At 41.5% G+C, this 24134-nt stretch overlaps 2 protein-coding genes across 9 annotated transcripts in view; both read left to right on the top strand.

Moving 5' to 3' along the window:
• STAT4 (signal transducer and activator of transcription 4) overlaps positions 1-7495 on the top strand; it is a 40946-nt gene extending 33451 nt beyond the window's left edge. The window contains exons 20-24 of the mRNA XM_015635298.2: positions 356-492; positions 905-1096; positions 2312-2378; positions 2831-2939; positions 5068-7495. Coding sequence (XP_015490784.1) covers positions 356-492; positions 905-1096; positions 2312-2378; positions 2831-2939; positions 5068-5094 — 532 coding nt within the window. The 3' untranslated portion in view covers positions 5095-7495. The remainder of the gene's footprint in view (positions 1-355; positions 493-904; positions 1097-2311; positions 2379-2830; positions 2940-5067) is intronic.
• A 591-nt stretch (positions 7496-8086) lies between these two features.
• STAT1 (signal transducer and activator of transcription 1) overlaps positions 8087-24134 on the top strand; it is a 37248-nt gene continuing 21200 nt past the window's right edge. For 6 of the 8 annotated variants that reach the window (XR_004498254.1, XR_004498255.1, XM_033516026.1 and 3 more), the window contains exons 1-19: positions 8087-8168; positions 8436-8571; positions 10736-10864; positions 11494-11638; positions 12307-12405; positions 13772-13867; positions 14521-14599; positions 15202-15293; positions 15517-15668; positions 15928-16086; positions 16982-17074; positions 17524-17583; positions 18715-18744; positions 18833-18926; positions 19788-19829; positions 20282-20365; positions 20915-21013; positions 21490-21625; positions 23383-23438. Coding sequence is in view for 6 of the 8 variants with exons in the window: in XM_033516026.1 (XP_033371917.1) it covers positions 10737-10864; positions 11494-11638; positions 12307-12405; positions 13772-13867; positions 14521-14599; positions 15202-15293; positions 15517-15668; positions 15928-16086; positions 16982-17074; positions 17524-17583; positions 18715-18744; positions 18833-18926; positions 19788-19829; positions 20282-20365; positions 20915-21013; positions 21490-21625; positions 23383-23438 (1644 nt within the window). In the remaining 2 variants the exon portion in view is untranslated. Of the gene's footprint in view, positions 8169-8214; positions 8337-8435; positions 8572-10735; positions 10865-11493; positions 11639-12306; positions 12406-13771; positions 13868-14520; positions 14600-15201; positions 15294-15516; positions 15669-15927; positions 16087-16981; positions 17075-17523; positions 17584-18714; positions 18745-18832; positions 18927-19787; positions 19830-20281; positions 20366-20914; positions 21014-21489; positions 21626-23382; positions 23439-24134 lie in introns of those variants that run through there. The other 2 variants (XM_033516025.1, XM_033516027.1) reach the window with 2 other exon arrangements.

Below are 24134 nucleotides of genomic sequence, written 5' to 3'. Positions count from 1 at the left end.
TGCCTATGCAATCAAGTACTGGGATAAATTTCACCAGAATTCACAGTACTTTGAGCTCTATGCCATACTCCACATGTAAATCACACAAAGCTTTGGCCATAGTGCCCAAGCCTTATAAAGCATTGTAACCAGGTTTTGAACACCTGTATGAAGTCTGGCCAGATCAAGGCCAGGCTGGATAGCTCTGAGCAACCTGGTCTGGTGAAAGATGTCCCTGTCCACGGCAGAGAGTTTGGAACCAGGTGAACTTTAAGGTCCCTTCCAACCCAGGCCCTTCTATGATTCCACACATTGCACAGATCAAAGCCTGTATTTTTTTCCAAAAGTAAACCCATCGTTTCCTGTTATACCTCAGGTACGTAATGGGATTTGTAAGCAAAGAAAAGGAACGAATTCTGCTGAAAGACAAGACACCAGGAACGTTTTTATTAAGGTTTAGTGAAAGCAATCTGGGTGGAATTACCTTTACTTGGGTGGATCAGCTAGAAAATGGTAAGTATAATTAAAAGAAAAATAACTAAACCAAAACCAACACAAACTCTGCAATATACTTGCAATACAGGAGTAAAGTTTTGTTTGGTTTGGAAGTAAAATTCACATGTATCATGTCACAGTGTCACAGTGTGGTTTTGGACAAGATACAAGTATAATAATTTTTCAAACAAACCAAATCTGACATTCTACCTCTGAGCTCCTTTTATTAACCAAGCTCTCTATGAGGTGTGTCTGCTAACTGCAGGCCTTAGATTTGTTTCCAAATATGCAGAAATTCAATATTGAAAGATACTAACATAGGTAAGAACAGGTAAAGCCTATGCAAGTGTAAACCTCAAAAGAAAGGCAAAAATGCGTTCCAGCTGCAGTTGCTCATCTACAGGTTTATGGTGCCTTTGTGTTTTTGCAGGAGATGTAACATTTCATTCAGTGGAACCCTATAACAAAGGTCGCTTAGCTGCCCTGCCTTTTGCTGACATACTGCGCGATTACAAAGTGATCATGGCAGACAACGTTCCTGAAAACCCCCTGAAGTACCTGTATCCAGATATCCCCAAAGATAAGGCCTTTGGCAAACACTACAGCTGTCAGCCAAACGAAGGTTAGGCTCCACTTGTCTATTTACCCTTTCTGCACAGCAGCTGCAAAGTCAAGAAGCAATTTGAGGAATGTAGGGAGAGGTGGGAGAGAACAGATTAAGATGCCTCCTTTAATAGTCATCTTCAAGAGAACTGTTTTCACATGTGTCCGTCATTTAGACAGCTTCATTTTGCAAATACATCCCTGGTCTTAGAGGTTACAGTAGAGGTGATGACAATATTTAAAAGAAGCTAAGAAATTTGACTGATGCATCAGTGCTTGGGTGTTCAAAGGAGAGGAAACTGAAAAGACATCCTGCTTATTAGCTTCATATTGTGTTACACTGTAGCATGCTGTCTCTTTAATTTCAAGTAAACTCAGTATTTCTACTGTGGAAATACTTGGAAGCCCTACTTTGTTTCATTTCATGCAGTGGAACCCTAAAACAAAGGCTGTCTATCTGCACCACCTTTTCCCAATATACTGCACAATTGCAAAGTTATTATGGCAGACAACTTTCCTGAAAACCCCTGGCAACTGCACTGGAAAATGCTAAACAGCTAAATAAGGATGGTTCCAAATATTTTCAGGCCCACATTCTTTTTAGTCCAAGTTAAAAGTCATCTCATTTTTAGATCAAATTCATTCTTGCTTAAAGAAAGCCCTCAAAGCCTTAATTTTTTAATAGATAAAACACATTCTTCTAGACTTTCAGTATCAAAGGTTACAGTTCCATTTGAACTCAAATTCCTACACAACTCAAAAATATTTGGAGGCTACAGTATTTTTCTCCCTCTTTATTTTAACTCAGTGGACTTTGCCTAATGCTCCAATCCTCTAAAATCTTACATATATGCTTAATTTCATGCAAAAGACATTGCTGAAGTTGTATTTGTAGAGCCAGAGCTCCAAGCATTTGCAGAACTGAAATCTGCAGGCTTAGAGTACCAAAATTAAAGAACTGTATATTTGCTTTGAAGGCCTAACAAAACCTTTTTCATCAGTTGTGGTATTATATTGTGATTCATATCAAGGGAGCACAGACAATTCTGTAACTAAGACCTGAACTCAAGGACCTGAACTCAAGGACTAATCTTAGGAATTCCCCTCACTTCTATGGCTATTTATTTATGCACGGACTTTCCAATTTATTATTGTCTGCAGCACTTCAAACAAATAATCTATTTCAAATAGATAATGACTAGACAATATTTAATTTCTCTGCTATTTATTCTAGTCTCAAAGCCCTCAGATGGAGGAGTGAAAGGTTATGTTCCTTCTGTATTTATCCCAGTCTCCAAAATGTAAGTATCCTCACAGGTGTGTTACACTTCAACTGTTATTTTTATTTAATTTACATCTCATTTCAGAGTTTCCCCTGCCTCCTTTCCACAGACTATTTGAAAATAGTTTGGCAAGGACTTCACCTGTACAGTGCTTTTCCCATTCATGGGGAAAACCACTTGTAAAAATTTGATGCAGTTTTTATGGTACTCTGGATCTACTTATCTTTCACTGTCTCCTTTTTATCTCCAGCAGCTGATATTAGAGCCAAGGAAAGAGAGGATAAATCTAACTGTATCTCCTACATTTTTAAGTGTATACCAGGTTGTTGGCATGAGCTTATAGGGCCACCAGCAAGCCTGAGTACAGGGTTAACAAACTTAAAAAACATTCACCATACTCCACTGATATGCATAAAGTTGGAGGATTTAAGTTTTTTTCTAAGTTCATTTGCTTTGTTTTTTCTTTTTAGCTTAAATGACTCTACAGAACCACCTTCTCCATCAGATCTTCTTCCAATGTCTCCAAGCGTTTATGCTGTGCTGAGAGAACACCTGAGTCCCACAGCCATTGAAACTGCTGTAAGTTGTAAGCCTTCCCATTCTTAAGTAAATATTAAGCAAACAGAATACAGCACAAATGCTGTATGAATAAATAAATGCTATATGAATAAAAGGCTGCTTGTACAGCTATGAAAGAATCAGAGCTCTTTCATCACTTGCTGCATTGCATTCTGAAACAATGGTGCAAATATTTTCTATTCTAAATGGTGCAGGATGCTGCAAGCATCTTGAAAGCACTGGAATTGCCTGACATGCTGGCCAATGAATCATAAATGTCAGAACACAAAGATCCCAGAGTTCTTGCACAAATGAAGGCTTTACATTAACAAATACATGTCACTTATACTAATTCTCTAGACTGCACAAAGGCCTGGACTTGCTGTGGGGAGTTGCCCAAGGAATTTCAAATAATAATAATTCCAGTAATAATTTCCAATTCAGTAAACTTGCACGACTTTTTCACACTGCAAGATTTTACATGAGGTTTCAAAGTGCAAAATTAAAAGTCAGCTAAAACACTTTCAGCAAATTTTAACTTAGCATATAGAAAGATTAGGAAAATACTCTGCAAACATCATATTTTACAAAAAATTCCTCTTTTCTTTATTGACTAGAAATGATGTTCTGAATCATCATGGGTCAGAGTCCTTGTAGCAATGATGTAAAGCCAGGTGGGGATTTGTCCAGCAGACTTTTCTCAGGAAACAGCAGTAGTTTGGCTCTAGCAGCTTTAGAAGAAAATCTCATTTTTTTAATACTAAGCCTTAACTTTCTGTATGTCCAATGATTTGTGATCTTAAAATGGTTATGTATTTAAAATCCTGCCAACTCCCCTCCAAATGCTTCTCTGCAAAAACACTTCTCCTTACCCTCAAACAGAACAATTGTTAGTGTTTAGAAGTACAGTTAAACTTTATATACAAATAGATGAGTTCTTTAATAAGTCAACCTGAAGATCCACTCAAGAGCAAAATATCTTTTTTTATTCTTCACTTTTTTCTCCAATTGCACTCGTAACAAACTAGTTCTTTAGCTGAAAACAAAACAACCAGCCTGAATTAAAAGTCTGCATTAAAACCTACCCCTCCCAATTCAAGACATGTCCCCACTCATTTCTATTTTGGTTTATAGCATGTGGAAATGGTTCTGACCTCCTCAACTGCACTTGAGAACTATGCATGCATTTGCTTTCCTGAAGTTTCATCAGAATAAATAGTTGGATTCACTTTCATTTAACATCAGCCTCCAAATATTTTTGGTTTCTTCTTGCAAGCACAGTAAATCTCAAACCAGCTCTATTCAGAGCTTCAAAATAAGCTGTGATCATGGCCATCATGCAGGGTCATAACTGCACAAAAAGAATGTGCCTGGTAGCAAACTATAAGTGTTAAATACGATTTTAACGGTACCAAGACAAGTGATTCAGTGCTGCTAGATGGTAAGTGATATTTCTGTAGGCTTTTACTAGAAATGTTTTCAAGTTCTGCTAGAAATTGCATGAGAAAAATAGTTTTACAAAATTTTTAAAGAATTACTTCCCTTTTCCATTCAATTTACCTTGCTAAATGGAAAGGAGGAATATATGGAGATTTTTTCTTTATCAAATTCACACAACAATCTACCCTGCTCAAGAGCTGGCTTAATACAGCAAGCAGACAATCTCCACTAAATGCCAACAAAAAAGCATTGTGTGAGATACAGAAAACAAGAGCAAAATCTGCAGCGTGACTAAATACCTTACAACTCAGTAACTCAGTCTTAGCAAGATATACTTTCTGCATTCTTGCTAAACTCCCTTCTATTCCCCCTCACCCAATCCAGCTTCCCTTACCCATTAAAAAAACAAGACTCCAGGGAGAACCCTGCAATATGTATCCACAGGCTGCAAGAACTACAGGAGATCATACAAAAATATATGCCATGCTTATTCTTATTGCAACAGTTTCCTACAGTGTCTTCTAAAGAGCATTCCTCTATGTTAGAAATAACTACAAACAGGACTTTCAGATCCTTATCAGTTTGTATGATATTGAGAGTCAAAGTCACTCTGCAGTTACCTTGAGCCAGAGAAGCTTTCACCTGCAGTTTCTTTTAAATGAACAGCTGTGAGTGCTATGAGACTAATCTTTTCTTTCTTTTCTTTTAGCTGAGTTCTCCTTACTCAACTGACTGAAGTGCACATACTGGAAAAATTAGTAATCATGTGAGCATTGGATGGGTTAAAGAAGTCATGATTTTTTTTTCCCTGTCACCTCTGAAAGTCACCTTCTCCAGGAAACCATTACATTATTCTTAGGGCTCTTTCTGTTATCAATAACACATAGACAAGGAATTTCCTCCCTATGGATTCAAACAGCCTTTTGCAAGTCATATTTGCTGTTATTACTGAAAAACGACCAAATCCTTTCCAGCTTGGGAGTTATTTGACTTCAGTGGGGTCCCAGGAAAGATAAATTTTACTTTCTAATTTAACTAATTTCCACAGAATTGCTGTAAATATGAGAGCATAAGAACAAAATGTTTTGCTTCTGAAGATAGCATATAGAGATAACTAAAGACATTAATGTGTTTGGAGAAATTAGGATTTATTATGTTAAATACCTTCTGTTTAATCATAATCTTGTACACCACTGATTTAGATACTGTTTCAAAGCAAAGATTCATGTTCCCCTGACTTTGAATGTTCCAGAGGTATCTGGGGTTTGCTTTTCTCCAAAAAATGAATTGCCTTCAGCATAGATTTTTATCTGACACCACAGAAGAAGTTGTGGAAGGCAGGTAGGCAAGGCTGGGGGGGAGAAGGGAGTTCCAGAAAGGAAGCAGACATAAAACTTGTGGTGTTAGAAAGGTTGTCTCCATTTTGCCACTGAAAGAGAGAGTTAGTAGAACTTCCCCCTCTCACAAAATAGTTGCAGAAATAAATCTGTTTGGGCAGGAAGCATTCAGAAACTCCAGCAAGTACTGTCAGAAAGTCTACAAATAAAAAAATCCCAATCTGACACAGACTGGATGCTAACTGGTCAATGCCAACAGGGAAGAAGTTTTAAAAAACAGTTACTGAAGAGCTGCAGCTGACCACCTGGAAATTTGTGCTGCATGACAGGATATTACATGCCTGTCACAGGCCCATTTAATAAGCAGGACAACTAGTTTTTGTAAAAATGGTAAATTGCCCTCTTTAAATACTCTTTGTTCTTTCAAGCATGTTTAGTGCAGAGTTTGGGTTGTTTGAGTTTGTTGTTTTGGTTTTATTTCCCCCAGTGTTATGCCTAAAATCTCTGTTAATAGAATAATGAACAGGCAATTCCAAGGCCACTGTATTTCACAAATGAAGGCAGAATCACAATGCAAGTCTTGCAAGAATACATGGTTAATGCATGCAAAGTTCTTAAAACACAAACCCTTGAACATTTGCACCTTACTGCTTTCTAAAGCAGGTATAAATGAGATTTCTGTGATGAAAATGTAACCTCCTTGAATCAGTAAGACATGGATTTTACTTTCATTTCTCTTTTCATCCATGCTATTTATGTTAGTTGAAAGCAAGTGCGCAGAAACAAAGTAACAAGATATTTTTGTGATACATGGAAGTGGATTTCCAAGAAACAAACACATCTCTGTTCATTACACTGAGTGATTCAAAGCAAGCTCCACATAAGTTCAGCAAGCATCACACATAAAATAAAAAACAAGGGCAATTCTGTATATAGCTTGGTAATATCTGTAATTTATATAACCAGCAAGAATAAAATCAGATTTTGGGTTCAAGTTGCATACCCAGACCTCGGTGGATTTTTTTCAAGGCACAACAAAAATTGTCTTGCTGCCTTTTGGTTGACCTTAAACTGAGCTACAAACAGTAACACAGACTTCTAAAGCAGGAAACATAACCTCCCATCACATCAGCTTTGCATGCCTTTTGTAATCTCTTCTCACAATCTCAGTACAAACAAAATGGGGGATACCTTTTATTTTTGACTACCTGAAGTTCATGAGAAATACTGTAAGAAAAGATCAGACATGGCATGAAAAACAGTCTCCTTTTTCCTTCTTCCCTGCTCTCTATGCAAGGCAACCATTCAAGACTCTTAAGTATTAACTTCAGCCCAATATAACTGGTATTTCTGAACAGTATCGTGGATCAGGTTTTGGCATGACAGTCCCTGCTGTTGCTTCAGAACAGATTTTTGCAGAGGGTAGGATGAACATTTTATTGAAAAGATGTGTCTTGAGATGATTTCACTGCTTTAAAGGAAGAATAGAATAATTATCTGTAGGATGAATATATACAGCCCAGGCCGCCTTCCATTAAAAAAGTGAGAATTTTGTCCTTATGCCATGATGAGAGAACACAGCTCTCCAGTGAAACCATGGTGTGGAGGAAAAACACAAAGGGGTGCCCAGATACTACCAGAAAAAAAACAGAACATCTGCTTTTAAGTAGTTCTACTAATTGTGCTTGTGCTTTCACTGTGTTTCGCAACAGCAAAGTAAAAAAATGTGATTGTTTTGTGTTTTGTCTTAATGCATCACTGTAACGATCCTAATTAAAAAACATTAAAACTGTCAGTTTTCTTCTTCCGTAGCTTTTATTCATAACCATGTTTACAGATCTACTACTCCCTAGTATTTCGTGCCACTAAGTTTACCAAGCAGACCTCCTATTTCTTTCTTTCATGGAGTAAGACCTGCCTCCTCCATCTGAGGAGTGAGGGGACACAGAGTACCCTGGAGAACCGCAACAAAGCCTGGACTTTAATATCCCGGCCTTGTCGGCTTCAAACACGGGACAAAACCCAAAAAGGCTGTGCTGGGACAAGAGACAGCGACACAGGCCCTGAGAGCAAAGCTTGCAAGAAATGGGAAGGGAAGGGAGACAACGCTCAGCCGCCTGCAATTAATCGGCGCCTGGGGAGCCAAAGCGGGGAGGAGTGCCGGAGCCCAGAGCCGGAGCCGGAGCCGGAGCCGGAGCCGGAGCCGGAGCCCAGAGCCAGGAACGGGAGCGCAGAGCCGGAGCCAGGAAGCGGATCCAGGAAGCGGATCCAGCAGCCGCAGCCCCCGCAGTGCCCCCAGGGCCCCGCTGGTTTCGCTTTCGCCTTCGCCTCCCCGGCCCCGCTGCCTTTCCCAGAAGTCACGTGACGCTCCCGCCGCCCGGGAACGCCCCGGGGCCCGCCCCCGCGCATGCGCACCTGTGCGCGCGGCTCCCCGAGCGCAGCCGGCACCGCGGCGGCGCCGAGCGGACCCGAGGTGAGGGGAGCGGGCTTGAAGGGCTGGGGGACGGCACCGGGAGCGGCACGGCGGGGTGCTGCCCTGACCGCACCTCGGGGCGTGGCGGGGTGAATGCCCGCTGGAACTAAAGCTGTCGCTTCCTCAGACTGTCACTGCCCGAGGTCTTTGCAGCTGGGGAAACAGGAGGTATCTCCTGGCGGTCTTCATTCCTGGCTGGGACACCCCTACCCTTCTGTCGCCTGTTGCATCCGCTCCCAAGTGCAGCTCTTGGCTCATTCTCCACAGCTCACGCTCTCCGACGCCTCTCCAGACCTGCCCTGTCCGGGAGCGCTCGAAGCGGACCCCTGTCCCCGGCACGGCACTGACGCTCATCCCGCTGATCCTGTGCCTCCAGCATCGCTGGGCAGCCTCCTCTCAACAGGTGGGATGCTGCCACCCGCGGGGCTGAGCCGGCCGGGAGCGGGGGGATCGCGGGAAGCGAGCCGGCCGAGGGCAGGGACTGCTGCCCGCCCTTTGCTCCTGAGCCCCGCCGCGTAGATGGGCCGCGATGCCCCGGCAATGGCAGGAGAGGAGGTGGAGAAGGGCCGGGAACGAGTCCTGGGGTGCATCGGGAGGTTGAGAAGGGCCAGGAACGAGTCCTGGGGTGCATCGGGTGGACAGCAGGTCGAGAAAGGGGATCAGCCACCTCTACTCAGCTTCAGTGAGGTGCATCTGGAGGGCTGTGTCCGGGTCTGGACTCCTCGGTACACAAAACACCAGGACCGAATGGAGATGGTCCAGCAGAGGTCACAAAGATGTTGAGGAATCTGGAGCACTCTGACAAGGAGAGACTGCGGGAGCTGGGCCTGTTTAGTCTGGAGTAGAGAAGACTGAGAGGGGATCTCATTCCTGTATATAAATATCTCAAAGGCAGGTGCTAAGAGGATGGTGCCAAATTCTTTTCAGTGGTGCCCAGCGACAGGATGAGGAGCAGTGTCCACAAACTAAAACACAACAAGTTCCACCTCAACATGAGGAAGAACTACTTTACATTGAGGATGGCAGATTACTGGAACAGGCTGCCCTGGGAGGTCGTGGAGTCTCCCTCTTTGGGACTGCTACAGCATACTCAAATGCTGTGTTAGCTGTAGTCTGAAATGTGCATACATCAAAGGCCTCAAAGCCCTTACTTTAACCATAAGATTTTTAACTCCTTTTCTTCTCACACCTAGCATACGCCACTTATTAGCTGAGGGCACTGCCATATAGAAACTAAAGGGTTTGGTAGGAAGGGGCATTGAAGATAGTCCTTCACCCTGATGCTGCCCTGTTCTTTTGGATGGGTCTTATAGGCAGCCATTGAAAGACAATGATGTGAGTGGATTTGCATCTCACCACCCGTATTCTCAGCCTGGGTTTTTCTTTGGAGATATCTTTACATGCTATTTCCACTACAAGGTGATAACCTGCAGCTTGGAAGACTAAGTGATCTGCTTCTAAAGATGACACGTCAGAGCTAAACCACTCTCACAAAAGTGTCAGGACTGAGAGAAACCATTCTGTACAGTCTTAGTTCGTTTAAGCACCCTGTGTCTGCTGCACAGGTTACTTGAATTTAGCCTGAAAATATGATCATGAGAAGTAAAACATATACAAAAAAACATCTTTCCAGTACTGCATTTAAAGTGACTTGTCCATTTTCAGAGCAGGCAAGTGTGGACACAAGTAGCAACTGAAAATGGGCACTTAGAGGGATCTCTAATTTTTCATGCACACTCTTGGGGATGGGGACTACATCTGTACAAACAAAAGGTGATACTCCACGTTCAGGATCTCAATTATGCAGAGTACAGGTGTCAAACACACAGGTCCTCATTCCCATATCTCTTCTAAGCAGGAGAGCAGTAACACTAGCAGTACCCTAAATGCCATGAAAATGGGTTCAGAGAAAAAGAAGAAAAAAAAAAGTACCACACAGCTACTCACTTTCCCTCCTCCTCACATGGTGGGATGGAGAGAGAATCAGAAGGGTAAAGCGAGGAACATGATGGGCTGAGATAAAGACAGTTTAACAGGTAAAGCAAAAGCTATGCACACAAGCGAAGCAAAAGGCAGGTGTTCAGCCATCCCAGGAAAACCAGGCTGCATCACATCTAACAGTGGCTTCCCTATCATGCAAAAAGTTCCCCTTTCCTCCTCTTCCTTCCCCCAGCTCTATGTGCTGAGCTTGATGCCACATGGTCTGGAATGTCCCTTTGGTCAGCTGGGGTCAGCTGCCCAGCTGTGTCCCCTCCCAACTCCTTGTGCACCCCCAGCCTCCTCACTGGTGGGGTGGGGTGAAGAGCAGAAAGGACCTTGATGCTGTGTTAGCCCTGCTCAGCTACAACAAAAACTTCCCTGTACTACCAACACTGTTGCCTGCACAAATCCAAAACAGCCCCATATTAGCTGCTGTGAACAAAATAAACTTTATCCCAGCCAAAATCAGCACATCCTCCAATTTTGTCAATGTTCATGAGAACTTTAAGTTAGTTCTTTTTCACCAGTTCAGTCCAGATACTACTTAAACATTTACACTGACTTTTTTTTTTTCATCCCTTCCTCAGAATGACTCAGTGGTATCAGCTACAGCAACTTGATTCCAAGTTTTTGGAGCAAGTTCACCAGCTATATGATGACAGCTTTCCTATGGAGATTAGGCAGTACCTGGCACAGTGGCTGGAAAACCAGGATTGGTAAGCCCAGAAATTAATTAGGCTTTGGGTTATGTGATAAGCAGTGCCCTCAACCGTGCAGAATGCTGGGGAAGCAAGCTGATAGGTGATCCTTTGCTGGTAGGATGCTTCAGTAGCTGTGTGGGTGCTCCAGCCTGTGTTCCTACCCCTCTTCAGGGCTTTCTAGAGGGGCCTGATACTTGGAGTAAGTGTCCTTCCTCATAATGCTCTCAGTAGTCTAGAACAAAAGTGGCTGTTTTAAGACCAGTTAGTTACTACCTTGGTAACATCAGTCTCTCACTCTTCAGAGACTCTGAACTTCTGCCAGACTTTCTGTGGAGTGTCTTCTCTTTGAGGAATGGTACGGCATGCACATGCATCAGGGTCACTTTTAGGTTCCTGATGTGCATGGAATGAGCAAATGAATTTTAACAGAATATGGCAAAAATAATAGGGAAACAACATTTCTCTATCAAGGAAAGTAAAGTCAAAGTTAAGAGAATGAAATTGGCTTACATTTGGAGGTAATTTGCAGTGCTTACATATTCTACAAATGGAGTTGGGGATTAAAAATCAAGTACACCTGTATGTATTTCTTGGCTCTTGTATTGGAAGTACATTTAACCCAAGCATGCTTTAAATGATTCTAGGGAACATGCGGCCAACAATGTATCATTTGCTACACTGTTATTCCATGACCTGCTGTCACAGCTTGATGATCAATTTAGTAGATTCTTGATAGAAAACAACTTTTTGCTGCAGCACAACATAAGGAAAAGCAAACGTAATCTTCAGGTACGCCTGGGTTCTGTATATATACATTTGCTTGATTTGCTTCAGTGCAGTTTGAGGCCTCTAAGCAGCTACCCTGCTGTGAGGGATTTTCACAGAGGATGTGTGAGGATCCTGATTTAAAAGCCAGAATTCATGTGTTGCTTCTTTTTGTTTTGATTGGCTACACTTAGAAAGTTGCAGTTTAATTATCCGTACAGTTTGAGAACTCTAGGGAAAATAAAGCCCCCAGGGTAGCACCATCCTGAGCAGAGCAGGGCAGTACTCAATCCACAGCATGTTTCATGTTTGTGTGCAGGTAAAACAATAAGGCTGAATTTGGATCCAGCCTGGACTGTGTGTTAAACCAGCAGCCATACCAAGGTGTGGGAGGGTGGCTCTTGAGGGATGAGCTCTATCTAGGACTGTAGGGCGCCTAGTAATGTCTCTGACCCTTTCCTGTTGCTTTGTGCCAGTCCTGTCTCCCTGTATGCCAATGAACTACATTGGAAACTTGCTCTTGGAGCTGGTTGTGGCCGTCACACCCTGTAATCCTGAAGCAGGCTATGACCAGTGCCTTCCCTGAGGCTCATACATGGGTCATTCCCTAATTTTTTGACAGTCTGAAAGTTACTGAAGAACAAGAAATTATGTGTATGGACTTTAAAAATAGATTGTGTCTCTAATGCTAGGATAACTTCCAAGAAGATCCAATACACATGGCAATGATCATCCACAACTGTCTGAAAGAAGAGAGGAAAATACTGAACAATGCCCAGGTGTCCAATGAGGTAACAGTCTTGAAATGTCTGCTGCAGTTGTGTCCTCCCTCTCCTGTTATCTGGGACAAAGGAAGTGGATGAAGACTTGCAGGGGCTATCCTCTCTCTGCCCAATAAGAGGTTCCTTAAAAAAATAGATGAGTGAGCCCTGATATGTATCAGCTGGAGAATGCTAATTTGTGCCAGCTGGACAGCATGGCTTTTTTCTGCTGAATGAAGCATTTGAAAGATAAATGGCCAGGAAATAGTTTTTATTCCTTGAGTGATGTAAGAGCTGTGCTGGTTGTTTTAATGCTTCTGTAGTACGATGTAGCCTGATGTGTTAATTGGACTTTATATTAAAATAAATTTTATATTTTATATTTATATAGTTTATATTTTAATATAAAGTTAATATATTTTATTTTCATATAAAGTTTAAATCATATATCCAGCAAGCTTTTAGGTTTGTCCTTCTGCTTTTTACTCCCCAATTTACTCTCTGTTAAGCAGCTGAGCATGCTTCTTTGGACTATCTCTGAAAAAATTATGCATCATTCTCCTTCCCAGTTGTCTCCAAGTATTTCTGTCTATTTCTGGTGGTGTTTTGGGGTGTTTTTTTAGTGAAGCTCTTTTCTTTCTTCTGAATTATAGGTAAAGCTGTATCTCCTCCTTCACCTGTTCTCCAGCTTCTCACCTTTTTTTTTTTCCCTTGCAAGAACTGTTTTGCAATAAAAATTCTGCAGTTGGGAAAGGCATGCAAAATGTACAGATAGCTGTAATCCAGTTATGTAGAAATAAAGTGATGACTGGCCAAGCATGTTAATTTCCAATACTGAAATACGTCAGTTTATAGCAAGGCTTTGAATGTGCAGTGTGGGAAGAGCACTTGGGCACAGGCTTTCAACAAGGGGCCCTTTGCAACAGTGTCCAAAGCAGCTGTTCTAAGAGTGTAGCTCTGACAGAGCCCCTGTAGCTGCAGCACAGCTGTTCAGTCCTGGCATGTGACATAAAGCACTTACTGCTGCCTTTCCAGTATGCAATAAATGTGGGTCATCAGAAGGGGAAAGGGAATTACAGAGTGGTTTGGAAGGGACTTTAGAGGTTATCTACCTTCCTCTAGACTGGGTTCCTCAAAACCCAATCCAGCTTGGCCATCACTTCCACCACTGACTTAAATCCAGGATGGGGGACCTTCAGCAGTTTACCAAAATAAAGACTTTGTTTCTTTCAAATTCACCTGAATTTGATTTTTTTTATACTAAAAAAAAATTAGTATGATTCATCTGAACAAGCCACGCTTCCTTAGGTTGTTTGTCAACAAATGTCACTAATTTACATTAATGAAAAAAACTTATGGGTCACTCTGTTTTGACTTGTTCTGCTTCTTCCCTCAGATGGAAGTAGGCAGTGTACAGAACACAGCGACTGGGATGCCGGACAAACACAAGGAGCTTGATGCCAAAGTGAGGGCTGTGAAAAGCAGTGTTACAGTAAGTGTAATATAACTTTTCTCAGTAGTGTTTTTTTGATTTGTAGATGTTGAAAACTAGACTTGATAAAATGACAAATAAAAGTGAGGCAGGGGTTTTCAAGTCTATAAAGAAGGGATTGCCTGAACATCGGTAGTACCTTTTGCCTAAATTAAAGCAACAAAAGCATTTTACCCATCTGAAATAATAATAACTGAGGGAAAAAGAACCTCTTAAATCATAACTAACCAGTTTGTTGCTAACTACAAGATGTACCTTTTTTAGCATACAGATGCTTGTAATAATGCAGTCACAACAGAAAGCTTTTCTCCAAACAATATGTAAGAATTTGAAAGTTTAAAATGCTACGTGCTGTTCCAGGTTTTTTCACTATAGCCTAGATTCTCCTAAACTCTGTGGACTTACATGGCTTGACCACAAGGGCATTTCCATACTTTATAATTAACAGATTTCAGTTAGCTGAGAAGGAGGTAGGGTGAATAGAAGGTGATGAAATCTAGGAATATCTCCTGTTAGAGAGTTCCAGGAAAAAGCATTGCTACAAAACTGGACTTCATGTCTGTCAGGGCTGGTACCAGGCAGTTCCTAATCAGATGTTTTGCATTACTTGAAAATACTAAATAATTGTGTTCACCCTCACTCGTGTCTTACAGGATGTGGAGCAGGACATCAAGACATTAGAGGATATGCAGGATGAATATGACTTCAAATGTAAAACCCTGCAGAACAGAGGTGAGTCATTTTTCAAGGACATCCCCTATTGTGTATGGTTTGTCAGAGTAAACTGCTCTTTATGTCAGGGCGCTGAGCCTAATGATACACAGTCAGACTTACTGGTAATGTCCCTTGTTGATTAACTCTGCTTCACACAGAAACCTAAATTTCTGTATCTGTCTTTTGTTCCAAGAGAGCTTCCTTGTTAACACAGCATTCCTTTGCCCTTTACATCCCTTTGCCACTAGAGGTAGCAAACCCTGTAGGTTCTGTGACCATTCAGCCATACACTTAATTAGTGATGTTTCATAAATGGCAAACCAGCTTTAGGCTTTGTAGGCTCTTGTGTACCAAGGGAAACACACAGAGTCCACACTGGTTTCATTATACAGCTCTGTCTCTGTTGTCAAATTCTTTGTTCTAGAAAAGGCTTTGGTTTCCAACACAGCTTGGCAGAGCTGACTATCCCTTAGATCAGGGACATGTTCAGAAGGTACTAAGGGAAGCAGTGAGCCATGATCATACTTTCTGTATTTGTCCCCTTCTTGCCTCAGCATTTCACCCAGCCATTCTTCTGCACTCCTTCAGCTTCACATGCACAATTTGGACTTATTTTACAGAACACGAGTCTAATAATATGTCTCAGGAGGAATACAAGAAAGAACAGCTGAATCTCAAGCACATGTTTTTATCACTGGACTGCAAGAGAAAGGTAGTGTTCAAGTTTTCTTTCAGAAATCAGCAGCTCTTCATCTTAAAGACACATTAATTTTCATTGAATTCACATAAATTAGCAGTAGGAAAGGTTTTTTAATGTCAGTTGAACTGAGGTCTTTGCAGAGTTTTGCAAAACAGATGAGCACTAGTTAAAAGAGTACTTAGTTCTCCTGTATGAAGTATTTCTAATAAACAGGGTAATCTCATATCCTCTGTAGGAAGTGGTGAATAAGATAGTGCAGCTGCTGCAGAGCACAGAGCACACACAGGCTGCCCTTATTAATGATGAGCTGGTGGAGTGGAAGCACAGGCAGCAGACAGCATGCATTGGTGGGCCACCCAACGCCTGCCTCGACCAGCTGCAGAACTGGTAAGTCTTTTGTAAGACCACAATTTTAACTGTGTTGTGAAGGAATATCACATCTAGGAAATAGACTGATTATTTACATTATCCGTTTTCTTTCTGTCTTGGCATAACTACACTCATTTTATTACTTCACCACAATTGCATTGAGCACAAAGTGTACTCCAGGTACTGCCACATCCTCAGGGACAGTCACCTGGCTGGTGCCTGTGCATTACTATAATATAAAAATGTGCTAAAAGTAATAAGATCATGTCAATTGTAGGTTCACTATTGTTGCTGAAAGTCTACAGCAAGTTCGTCAGCAGCTCAAGAAGCTTGAGGAACTGGAACAGAAGTTTACCTACGACCCTGATCCCATCACAAAAAATAAACAGTTTCTGCAGGAACTAACACACAAGCTTTTCCAACAACTCATCCAAAGGTAATAGACCATAAGGATCTTCTGATGTTACCATTAATAAATAGATGATGAGCGCCTTCCCTACTGTTCCCTCAGTATTTCCTGGATACTATCTTTTCATTTTCCAAGGTTTTCCTAAGTTTGTCAAACATTAAATTGAATTAATGTTTCTGAGATTTACCCCATCTAGGATTTCCACAGGTTTGGGCCTATGGAAAGGGTTTGTGCTGTCATTATTGAAGTTAGGAGGAGCTTTGCTGCAGTACACATTGATTAGAGTCAAACTCCAAGTCTGTTAGTCCACTTCTCCCTTCCAGGCTTCAACCCTGCAAAGTTCAAGTGAAGAGAGCAAGAAACAATCTGCATCAAGCTGTGCCTAAGATATGTACACACTAGATTCTCCAATCCTTTGTCACTGGACACATCAATTTGAGACAAAAATTTGAGGTGTATCAAAACAGGATAGCCCCAGAAGTTTGTTTCATTGGGTTAGCTGTCCCTCATCAAATCACCTGCTAGTGTATCCATCCCTCGGGCATGTGTTGTTACACAGCACTGTCACTGTAAGAATGCAAGAAGCCCTGGGAATGGCAAACAAAGCAACACTCCTCACTTACACCATGCTAATTACAGCACAGCATTTCCTTGCTGTTTGATTTCAGGGAAGTGTGATGTAGCAATCTTCTTCCTCAAGCCATCAGTGTATTCCAGAAAACCCAGCACTTACAAAATCACCATTTCTAGCCCCATCGAAACTATTGAAAGGAACTGATTCACACACCTCTGTGTAGATTGAGTGAATAAAGACTATAGTATTACCGGTAAATCAACATTCTTTTAAAGTTCACTTTTAAGTGGTTTCTTATTTAAGAACAGCACAGATAAATCTAGTGTCTCTAATCTGTTCTTCCCATAGCTCCTTTGTGGTAGAGAGGCAGCCTTGCATGCCAACACACCCTCAGAGGCCACTAGTCTTGAAGACAGGAGTGCAGTTTACTGTGAAGCTGAGGTAGGTTTTCCCCTTTCCCTGTTTCTGTTTTTTGGTAAGGCTCTCCTGTCACTGGCTTCCTGCAGCCAGAAAGATTGCACAGCCTGTCCTGCAGCCCAGGGGCTGAGATCAGGAGGAGGAGCATGAGCCATGGGCAGGGGCTTCTTTCTAGCAGAGCTTAACTCACAATCAGTTTTTACCCTTTCCCAGAAGTGGGGTGTACCGAGTGTGTAACAAAGACAACCAAACAGCAAGAAGACACATGCAGAGCACTTTGTCGTGCCAAAGAGTAACTCATTTGCCCATTTAGTTTTATCTCTAAATGCTGTCTTGTATGCAACTTGCTCCATAGCAAGCTTGGAGCCTGAATGTGGCCCCAAGTGTGCTTAAGTATCTGTGGTAAACAACACAATCCAAGAGAACCCATATTTTTCAATTGCTGACATTAAAAAAAAACCTTCTCTTTCCAGATTGCTGGTGAAACTGCAGGAACTGAACTACAATTTGAAAGTGAAAGTTTTATTTGATAAGTATGTTGCATTTATTTCACCCTTCTTCTGTAATGGTAAGCAGTCCCCACACTCAGGAACCCAAGAGCAGTCATAAGTGTTGAGTAGGCCAGCAGCAAGCTGGTTCTCTGTGGCAGCAGGTACATCCTTCTCTTTTCCTTACACCCCCTTGCTCTAAATCTTTCTCTGCCACCAGAGACATGTCACAAAGTGCAGATGGTCTCAGCTTCTCACCCTCAGCTCCACAGAGGAGAGCTCACTACTGCTAAATCAGGCAGGGGGAGCACCTGGGCAGCAGGCAGTCTGCTGCGGTGTTTCACCTGGATTAGCATGAGGTGACAGTGTGGAATTGGACTCCACCATATCTAGTCACATAATTCAGTCACATCTCTAGAATCCCTTACTTTTTGGGTAAGTGTCTAGTAAGGAATATAGTTATCCTCAAGCTGCCTTTGTATTAGGGGTATAATCTGCCTACCTGTAACTTAGGATATGTTCTTAATCAGAGAAAAAAATCACAGCAGTTGAAACAGATTAATACCGATCTTTTGTATTTTGTAAGCAGTTTGGTTGAGTTTTGTACTTATTTCAAGGGCAGGGAAAGAAATTTGACAGGCTGTCCAAAATAATGACAGGGACTGTGCTTTCAAGAAAGAAAGTGGGTTTTTGTCTTCCAAGACAAGTAATCTCGTTCACTTGAAATGACTCTAAGGTCCAGAAACATGCACAGAATAGTAAAAACGTAAAAAGGATTCTTATGTGGTTGTGGAAGGTGAGTCTTTGAGATGTGAAACCCCAAGTGCTGGGAAAACCAATTCAAGTGATGCAGCAATTTATTCATCAAGTTTAAAAGCAGATTTGCAGTGGCAGAACTACATTTTTTTTCCTCAGAGCAAGTGTTAAAATCTCTACAGTAAAAGAAAGCACTTTTGATTCTGAAGCCCCCATAGCAGTATCAAGCCTCAGTAAAATACAGCAAATAATATTTATTTTGACTGCTTGAACCAATTGCCTGATCTTTTGCACAAGAATTTCACAAAAGCCTTTTACCAGTTCTCAGTCAGCTCTGTCAGCTACTAAAATATGCACATTTTCTTTGTCTGTGGCAGAATCTTCAAAAGATTATTTTGTCTTTTTCTTTTTTCTTGACAGAGATGTAACTGAGAAGAACTCAGTCAAAGGGTATGTGGCATCAGAGTTTGATATATTAACATTAGGTTCCTTCAATGAATATGAGATTTAATTACATTTTCCCTCTCTCTTTGTGTAGGTTCAGGAAATTTAATATTTTGGGAACAAACACAAAAGTAATGAACATGGAAGAATCTACTAATGGAAGCCTAGCAGCAGAATTCAGGCACTTGGTAGGGAGTTGGTTTTTTTCTTTCTGTTACTGATACAGCCACTTAAGGAAACAAATTCCTTTTGTTATTGAAGTCATCATTCATTTCTGTGTAAAGAGGAACTGTGATTATCTCTCCTTTTTCTTTGTTCTGTCCTTTTTAAAATATTTTGCCTGCTTCCATCAAAATGCAATTGCTTGTCACTGAAAAAGGGACAGGAATGCAAACAAGAGTAGTTGCTGCCATACAGCTTACGCTGCAATGGTTTCTTTAGAGAAGGAAGTTAAAAAAGCCTAGAAAGGCTGCTTTGGGTCTTTCAGAGGAAGGGCCCTAGATAGGGAAGTCTGGAATAAAGAGCTTTGAGGCTGAAAGATGAAAATTGTCAGAGTGAGCAGCTGTGAGAAAGTGCCTTGGGCAGGCTCTGCAGCACTCCTGATCCGCAGATTCTGATGGAACAGGTTGGTTCCATGGCTACAACAGGAAAGGAAAAGTGCAAGTCCAGAACCAGGGAACGTGGAACTCTGCCTTCATTGTCCAGAACTGAGACTGTCTAGAGTTTATCACCCAATTCAGAGGGGTACTTTGATAAACCAGTAGTCCATCTGATCCTGATTTCATGCTGCTTCTGTTCTTAAAAGGCCTCTTGCATAAAGGCATTGCATCATAACCGTGCAATATCTTTTTTCACAAATGAACAGCTTATGAAAGGGTAGTAGTTACCTACAGTTTAATCCTTTGGCTCCCACAGCTTAGAACCAAATAGAATCAGACACTAATGCAGCAAGTTTGCATACAGTTGAGCAAGTGGAGCATGCAGACCTCCTCTACCACTTCCATTTGTGGCTGCCCTAAACAAGTGACAGGTTTTTTGTTCGTTTGCAGCAACTGAAAGAACAGAAAAACACAGGGAGCAGAACAAATGAGGTAAGCAGCACTAAGCTTTCCTTTGTAAAGTTTTAGCATAATACTAACAAGATACTCATTTAAGACAATGTCCTCTGACCCATGACATGGGATAAGAGATCATAGGAATTCAGTATTTCTACAAAGTGATCCATGTAGGAAGAGTCTGCAAGGAAAACTACTGCCAGAATGGCAGTGAGGGAGTCTCCCACACTGGTATCTGCCTTTAACAGGGTTTCCTGGCAAGCACAGATTTTTCTATGGCTTATAGATAGTAGCCACAAAAAAACCAAAAAATGTGCCTGGAGAGGCAGTTTCAGAAAGTCATCACTGTCACTTGACTTTGACCTGTAAGCTTTTACTGAGGTCTAGAGCATGTGACCATGGGCAAAAAAGGGTTTTCCCCATGATAAAGCCCCATTACTTCACCCTAGGAGTTTTCAATCCCTGAAAAGTTTTATTTTTTTTTGAAGGGTCCTCTCATTGTAACAGAAGAGCTTCACTCTCTGAGTTTTGAGACACAGCTGTGCCAGCCTGGTTTGGTAATAGACCTAGAGGTAAGTCTTAGATTAAACAGATGGAGTTCAGTTCCTGCGTGTCACTTATGCTGACAATCTTAACTTTTTTCTCTTCTTTTTTCTCTTTTTTAAGTACTGGGATATCAAGTACTTTCAGTTATTTCAAATCATTGGAATGACACTTCACAACAACTCTGTATAGACACAGAGAGAGAATTCTGTCAGATCTCTGGGTAAACAAAAATAGATGTGCTTCGCAAAGTGTCTGATACCTAGAGGGCTTAAGCCACAGGGTTGGTTATCAGTTTACATTTACTTCAGAAGCAGTCTGCTATGAATTCTACTGTCCCTATCCATGCTGTCATAACTGACACTGAATTAAAGTCTTTATTAGACAAAAATCACCCAAGTCTTTCCAGTATTTAATCTTACTTTCTCCCCTACATACAAACTTGTATTGAAAATGTCAAGATTATGCAAGCATGGAATTAAAACAGAAATGGGTTTGTGGATAATTGCAAGGAGGTTTGTGGCAAAAGTGACAACAACAGTGACAAACTGACAGGTTTCCTTTTGTGCCTGTTGCAGACCACATCCCTTCCCATTGTTGTGATCTCAAACGTGAGCCAGCTTCCCAGTGGATGGGCTTCTATCTTGTGGTTCAACATGCTGTCTACTGATCCCAAGGTATTTGCAAGAAAAAAATGTTTTATCAGGTATTATGTCTAATTTTCAAGCATTGTTTGCAAGTGGCTGCTGCGTTTTAGCTCTGCAGATGACTCTTAGTGAGTTTCAGGTGTAGAGAGGAGCAGTGACTTCCCTGACCTGAAGAGAGCAATGTTTGAAACCCAGATAAGGGTAGTATACATGTATTCAGGATATACAGCACACAGTGAGAAGCCAAATGAACATTCAAGAACTTCGTTATGATGCATTTGACTACTCCAGCAATTTTGCCTGCTGGGAAGACATATCCAGAGCCCCAGAGTTTGCTTTTCCTAGTGAAGAGTGCCTGGAAAAATAGCTGCGTGCTTCTGCAGGGTTGTCTCAAGCTGACATCCATTCTTAAATCTGGAGTTTGTTTTGGCAATACAAATACTCAAGTGGCATTCTAAAAATTAATGTTTGTTAACTATAGTTTGTATTTTTCTCTTCCATTCTAGAACCTGTCCTTCTTTCTGAATCCACCTTGTGCGAAGTGGTCTAAGCTTTCTGACGTTCTGAGCTGGCAGTTTTCTTCTGTAACAAAGAGAGGACTTAATGCAGATCAGCTGAGCATGCTGGGAGAGAAGCTTCTTGGTAAGGCCTGCTTTCAGTACAGATGGCCTGTTTGAATTGAAGCTAGTTCTGCACCTTTTCCTGCAACCCATTTAAAGTTTTCCTTTCCTCTCACAGCTTTCCCCCTTCTGCAATGTAACTTTGTAGCAATGAAGCATTTTCCACTTTTCAGTATGGCAGTGTTTGTAAATGAGATATGTCACGAAAAAAGCCTGCCATTCTAACTTGGGAGTTTTATGCATTAGAGCAGCACAGACTGGGCCTAATTCTGCCTCTTGAAGTAACACTCATGCTTAGTCAGTCTTTGAAGTGGATGTTTCTTGGCATCTCTTGGGTTTTGTTTTTAAATCCACCTCCATTCATTTTAACTTCATGCATGCCCCCAGCTACAGTGGGGGTTCACTCTGCATAAACACAGTTGCAGTATCAGCACACAAACACTATGAAACTGCTAAAGGATATTAAACTGAATTATCTCCCACATGAGTCTCCTTAATAAAAGCCCCATCAGCCATGGGTTTTGTTTCCAAACTCCTTGCAGTTTGCCTGAATAGGTAGGGCACTTGACACTGCTACTGATTTTGCACAGTAGACTCTCAATGAAAAGTACTGTTGATTCAGTATATTTCACCAACCTTAAGTTTCAGGGAAAAAAATATATTTAAAGGTATTTCAGATTAGTGTATCCAGATGGCAAGTACAGCATTCCACTATCTAATTCCCCCAAGACATAAAACCTGTTAATTTTTTAGATTACTTTTCGAATTTCTACAAGAATATATTTTTTTGTTTAATTAATCAACATAAAGAGACCAGTGATATATTTCTATGGCAAATTTGCATTTCAGAAGGACAGGGATTTTGTTGAGCTCTGGTAGGGTTGCTACTTCAGTCTTATCTTATAGATAAAAATATCACCCAGCTGAAAAAAAATCCTGGTTGCTGAACACTGTATATTCAGGATTCCTCAGTGGAAGGAGACAGAACCAGCAGGGTGCCACGGTACAATCTGGCTGCAGTGTGAAAGTTGACAGAATCTTAACAGCAGCACTATCAGTTACAAGCTCCCTAACCCAGTTTATTTTTAGAAAAATGACAGAGAAAAGAAGACTTATTGAAAGCCATAGCATGATGTTTAATGGGAAGAGTTTGGCTCTGACTACAGTCAGGGTTTGCAAAGCTCCAGCTACTATAGGCCCAGCATAGGACTTTTCTTTGTGGTTCAGATGTGGTTATGAAACACTGCAGACATAAAAACAAAGCTGATGGAAACAATTGCTACAGGAACAAGATGAGTCTGTGGCTGGGGTAAATCTGGGAGTCAAGAGTTTTTGGGGCAGAGTTCTGCTGATTACTAGAATCAAGGTAGGAAAGTGCTTAATCTCAGAGAGATGCTGCAGGGTCTGCTGAGCCTGCAGAGGAGACTGTGGGCTGCAGCCTTGTTGTGCTGGCAAGAACTGTGCAAGGATTCAGGTTCCTTCCTGGAAGCATTTTGAAGCTGGCACGTGTTAGGTGCAGCACAGCAGGGAAAGTGTCAGGATGGATTGGTTCCCATTCCCCAAGGGCTCACACAGGTTTAGTTGTTGTAAAACCTCCCAGAGAGGAACTTTGCAACCTCCCCTGCAATAGCTGGGAAAGCACAGCAGCCTGCCCTTCCTTTTCTTTCTCAGTCCAACAGCTGACTTCCAAATAAACACTCAGAACTTGGTTTTCTAAGTACTTTTAGCCTTACTAAGTAACTTATGGAACATGACTGAAGTCAAATTTATTGTATGCAGGGTCAGCAAATGGGGGATCTCAGGATGGCCTTATTCCTTGGACAAGATTCTGCAAGGTATGCACAGTTTTAAAAACGGAGATGGAAGAGGGATCTTATTTTATTGTGGGTTTTGTTTGGGCTTTTTTTGTTTGTTTTCCTCCCCAAGGTGCCTACTTTTCTAGTAGCATCTCCTAATTATTCTAGGCCTTACATGGTCATGGTAGGCTTTGATGGTGAGGTTAAAGTAGCAGCAGGAGGAAAAAGAGCTTGCAATGGCAAGGAGATGATTTTGAGACTGTTTTTGATACATGTAAACTCCATAGGAAAAAAAATGTATCTTTCAAACACAGCATCTCCATTATTATTTGTATAGCTGCTATTAATATAGTAGTTCTCCATTTTGACTATTGCAAAAAAAAAAAAAAAAATAGAAACAAAACAACCAGCAAGATGAACAATTCTTCTGTATCTTGGTGAAGGACATTTCCCAGACCAGAAGAAACTGGATCAGGGTGAGGACTAACACGGGGTGACCCCAGGAAGGGTCAGTATGATGACAGAAAGCCACATCATGGAATTTCACAACCCTGGCTGAAGGAAGACAGGACTCTTCACATTTTTTTTTTGGCTTTAGACCCTAAGCTGGTATGGATAATTAGGAGACCACAGCAACCAGGAGCAGACTCCAGGGGAAGAGCAAGGCTCTGGTGACCTACAAGCACTCAAATTCATTGATACAGATGCCTCTTGAGACACTGAGATCCAGGTCTC

This window comes from Parus major, chromosome 7, assembly GCF_001522545.3.
Source record: "Parus major isolate Abel chromosome 7, Parus_major1.1, whole genome shotgun sequence".
Classification (NCBI taxonomy): domain Eukaryota; kingdom Metazoa; phylum Chordata; class Aves; order Passeriformes; family Paridae; genus Parus; species Parus major.
Note: the sequence above shows the minus strand (reverse complement) of the source record. Positions and strands in the feature narration are given on the sequence as shown.